A 5,012-nucleotide genomic window follows, 5' to 3' on the forward strand; every position below is an offset into this window, starting at 1 on the left:
CAGCACCAGCAGTTCATGTGAAGCATCTCAAGACAATACACCTTCTGGGACTCTGTTGAAAAGGGCTGCAATAATGTATATTCTCACTTGCACGCATCTTTGTGATTGATGCTAGCTGTGAGTGCGGCAAGTCCTGCCCTACTGTGCTGTGACTGGCTAGTATTCGTTGACACTACTGATAAAAAAACAAATATTAATGTTTGAAACCTTTATCTACAGCTGGAGTTCAAAAAGAGAGACAGCCAAATTTCATATTCATAAATGTAAATTTACAGATAAGAAGCCTTGCTTTTTGCCTTTATGAAAGAGTTCATACAAGACATTTTCATATAATTCAACAGTCTCTAAAGCAAAAAGCAATTAAAACTGTAACAGCTTTTATTGCATTTCATATTTTATATAGTGTAAGTACTCAAAACTTCACTATTCAGCGGTGGCAACAGAGGTGGGCTGTGTGGATATCCTTGTCCCAGGATGCACGGTTAGTGGTCTGCCGAAGAGCTAGCATCCAAACATAAGGAGCAAACGCCCAAACACCAAGCATCCAATCATAAGGACGTGTGCAAGTGACGAGTACTAGCCAGTCAAAGCACAGAAGGGCAGGCCTTGTTGAAACTGGCAGGAAAAAAATAACGCCCAAACAAAGCAGGAAGTCAGCCATTTTGAATTCAATGGTCATTTTTGCCGATTTACACGATCATACTTTAACAAACTCCTACAAAATGAATCCAATCGAAATCAAATTTTTGCTATGCAATCTAAAGGCATTGACGATGAACAGTTGTGCTATTTGTGAGTTTTCGTCTAATAGTGTGTCGTTAGCTTGGCGTTGAAAATCAATGATTCGCTAGGAACAGAAAGTTGTTCCCTTCAGGCCCATCCAATGCTGCTTGAAGCTTTTTCAAACTCTGTTTTCATTTCATTCAAACATTTTTAATGTTAAATGATAAATGATGAAATAAAGTAACTTTTTCTAGATGACTTTTAGACTCCACCATAATAAATGCATGTATAACTTATGTGCAAAGTAAGTACTTGCAAAATCACTGCTGATGCTGTCGGTTGAAATCCCCAATCTCCCAAACGAAAATCTGGGGGTGTGGTTTTAGAAAGAAGTGAGGTTACCATCAGTAAATGGCTTCTCATCTCTGCTCAATGCTACTGGCTCAAGGCTACATTAGCCGCTACTTGCATAACACAGCAGAAACCCTAACCCTGTTGGTGGCATTGTGGGCAAGGAATACATAAAAATGTTTTTTAAAACAAGATACCAAATACCCTAATTTTAAGGGTATCAAAGAAACAAAGCAGGAAGTAAGTACTTGCATTCACTCACAAACCTGTGCTTACAAGCTGTGCTATATACACTGAGGCCACATACAATTCTAAGTCGAGTCCACACAGAGTAACATTAAAATTATTTCCTCACCTCTGGTTCCCTTTGAAGATAATCTCCTGAGTTCATGGTAATAGGGATTTATCCACAAGCAGCTCCACTCTTATCCCCAGGTGATTTAACATGTCTCTTCCCTTTGTTGGCTGCCTTTAATCTGTAAGTGCATGAAGTCATTGAGTAAATAGAAAGGCTATGAATAAATTTTCATGTTATCTCCACCCATAAATTCCTTTCAAAAGATTGCCACAACGAATACTGTATTTGCAGCAAGTCATGCTCTGTATGCAAATAACCGCCTGGTTTCCAAGTGAGACTGATTTTGATATGAAGGATCATATTGGATTTTTAATTGAAAGCAGCATCTTCTTTTCTTTAGGATTTGATGAGTCTTTGTGTTCTAAATTATAAAAAGAGAAGGAGGTGGAGTAAATGTCCTTTATGGTTTATGTCAACACTTACACAAAATTGATGACCGACCTAACCTGTGACAGAGGGGGTGCTGTGGTGTGATGCAGGTTATTGTGCATATTTTATCTAAATTTCAAACTTGTAGATAGAGATATGCATCATTGAACCTCAGAACCATGAAGACAGAGATGCAATATCATATATAAGCACAGATGAGAAGCAGGTTTCTGAGACAATCTGAATCTGGTTTGACCTCTAATTAAAAAATTGAGGAAGGTGAAGTGAGCTAAACTGTGTTTATTATTGCAGCTTGGTTTTAGTGCATTATAACAGCGATGGTCCAATTTCACAAGTCACTTTATGTTTTATCCTATCCAAGGCACCAGGATGTAAATTTGTTTGGACGATGTTTTGCTTGTTTCTTAAATTGCCTGAAGGCGAAAACATACGTTTAAAGATTTTTCACCCCTTCTTTTTTTCCCTGTCTGTCTGTTTTTCCATTTTTGCTCTAGATGGGAAATGCCTCTGAAACATTTCTGTTCATGTCCACAGTATCAAAAGACAGTGACTTCATCATGGGTACTATCTACACAATTTTTGGTAAGTGATGTGATTCCCCCCCCCCCCCTGGGATTACAACTTTTATTTGTGTGAATGTGTGTTCAAATCCAACAGCCCAATATATCCTTTGTCTCGTAGGTGTTTTGTCGGTGCTGGGTAATGGGATCCTGCTTTTCGTGGCCTATAGAAAGAAGTCCACCCTGAAGCCGGCAGAGTTCTTTGTGGTTAACCTAGCCATCAGTGACCTGGGCATGACCATAACCCTGTTCCCACTCGCTATCGCCTCATCTTACACTCACGTGTAAGTGGCCATTCGGGTTTCCACCCCTCTTTCTCCTCCATCTATTGAGGCACTGTGTCATCTGAACATTCATTTTATGCAGGGCTGTAGCTACCATCGAGGACACTGATGTCATGTTCTCAGTGTGTCTGTAAAAATGTGTTTTAACAATCTGAGCATACAAATGGCAGTTTTTTTAAGGGTGATAACTTTTTAACTTCAAATTATTCTATCTACATTTGACTGTTTTTCAATAAAACCAAATAATAAAAAACATTTATAATTAATTTTCTAGGGTGCAAAAAATCCTAGCAGCTAGTTGCTAACTGCCTGTCTGGCTTTTGGTGCGGATCAGGTTGATTACAGTGGCGCACCTTCACTAAAATCAGCTGCATGCTGCCGCTGAAAGTGACGCTATGTGAGTGTGAACCCAAAACATCAAAAGTGAACTAGCATTAGAGTGGGCTGACACTCACTCTAAATCTCTCTAAATCTGAATAATAGCTTATTCACAATTAGCGACCCCATTTTGCATGGTCACATTGTTTTCAAATTGTCATTTGATACATCATCCATCCATCATCAACCACTTATCCTTATTGATACATTGTTATTATAAATAAATATAACTTTTTAAACTTTACAACTTTTTTAATGTAATGGTAAACTTAATATTATACACTACTGACTACTGACTGGACGTCAATCAAACAAAACAGATGCAAATACAACATTTTCTAATGAGGTCTCTTTCAAGGAAACTGATTTTAAGCTGGGTTAGTGCAATAACAATACAGTTTTAAAAATGTAATACTACCATTATTACTGAACGCAGAATGACCCATTTCTTCATGATTTGTTATTTTCTAGATTGATATTAATTTTATAAGTAAAAAACATTCACCTATTTAAAAAATAAAAAATCTGTTTCTCTCTCGTTTCAGGTGGCTGTTTAATCAGACAACCTGTACTTTCTATGCCTTCTGTGGCGTTTTGTTTGGCCTGTGCAGTCTTTCCAACCTCACTGTGCTATCCTGCGTCTGCTGGCTTAAGGTCTGCTGCCCAAACTATGGTAAGACAACCAGTCTTTTATACTTTTATTCATTATTCATTGTAAAAAAAATATGTCATCGTCACAATAAAACAACAGAAGACAGAGTAAAATGAACACTGAACAGATAAAATAGTCAATTTCTTTAGCCAATCGCATGATATCCATTAGTGGTCGACCTATATGGGTTTTTCAATGGCTGATATCCATTAGTTCCATATCCATTATTATGATGTCAATATTTAGAGAGCAGGGTGGCCAATGGCCAATATATAATGCCAATATAAAAACAAAGAAAAGTCATGTATAATTCCCTTATTCCATGCACAGTACAGTTTATTAATATACATATACATTTCATATTTGCTGGCAGACGTGGCTAGTATTGTCATTATAACCATAATAACTCCGATTTGAATGTAAACAACTACGATACTTTGCATTCAAATGAGCTGCTAAACTCTGATATATTACTTTTAGTGCGTTTAAACTTATATTGATCAATTCCAGTAGCACTTACAGTCATTTTGACTTTTAGGTGAGACACTTAAGAGTACTGTTACTGACAGGTAGGATGAAAACCATTCTAGGGCAGTACCAGAGATCCCCACCCAGTGCCTCAGTCTGTCTAACATGATGTTGTGATCAATGGTGTCAAAAGCAACGCTTAGGTCCAGGAGTACCAGGACTGAGCACATACCTTCACCAATAGACATTAAAAGGTCATTGGTGACTTTAAGTCACAAGATCGCTGACGTAATTGCTGACGTAATCTGCACTCTGCGCATGCGTTGGCGTCTGTAGCTACCTGTCGGAAGCTCCGTCTTAAACCGGACTCTTATCCAGTTTTAATCCATACTTTTTCGTTACATTTTTTATATCCATTTTATTTAACTTAAGGATTTTAGTCACCCAACATGGATTTTAAGATAGATGACTGTAAAGACGCCATCAACGCTACTGACCACAACAAAGCTCCGGTGACTAGCCGAGATAACTCTGCCCCATGAGGACTGCAAACACCTTAAGAAAGTGATCAAAAAGATTGCTGACTTTATGGAAGACATCCATGTGGCGATTTTAATATTCATGTTGATGACCCCACCAATGTTAATGCAACTGACTTTTTAAATATGGCCACTTCTTTTAACTTCAAACAACATGTCAAAGTGCAAACACATAACCATGGTCATACACTGGACTTGGTTTTTACCCTGGGTGTCAGCATTTCCTCTGTGGAATTAGTGGACATGACCATATCTGACCACAGTTGTATTGTTTTTAGCTGCGATTCGCCTGTTACTCATGCCGCCTCA

General features: G+C 38.0%; 1 protein-coding gene across 1 annotated transcript in view; it reads left to right on the forward strand.

Annotated features, from left to right (window-relative positions):
• opn7b (opsin 7, group member b) overlaps window positions 1-5,012 on the forward strand; it is an 80,238-nt gene that overhangs the window by 53,818 nt on the left and 21,408 nt on the right. The window contains exons 2-4 of the mRNA XM_046056823.1: window positions 2,317-2,404; window positions 2,504-2,666; window positions 3,590-3,717. Coding sequence (XP_045912779.1) covers window positions 2,317-2,404; window positions 2,504-2,666; window positions 3,590-3,717 — 379 coding nt within the window. The remainder of the gene's footprint in view (window positions 1-2,316; window positions 2,405-2,503; window positions 2,667-3,589; window positions 3,718-5,012) is intronic.

This window comes from Micropterus dolomieu, linkage group LG08 (assembly GCF_021292245.1).
Source record: "Micropterus dolomieu isolate WLL.071019.BEF.003 ecotype Adirondacks linkage group LG08, ASM2129224v1, whole genome shotgun sequence".
NCBI classification, from domain to species: Eukaryota; Metazoa; Chordata; class Actinopteri; order Centrarchiformes; family Centrarchidae; genus Micropterus; species Micropterus dolomieu.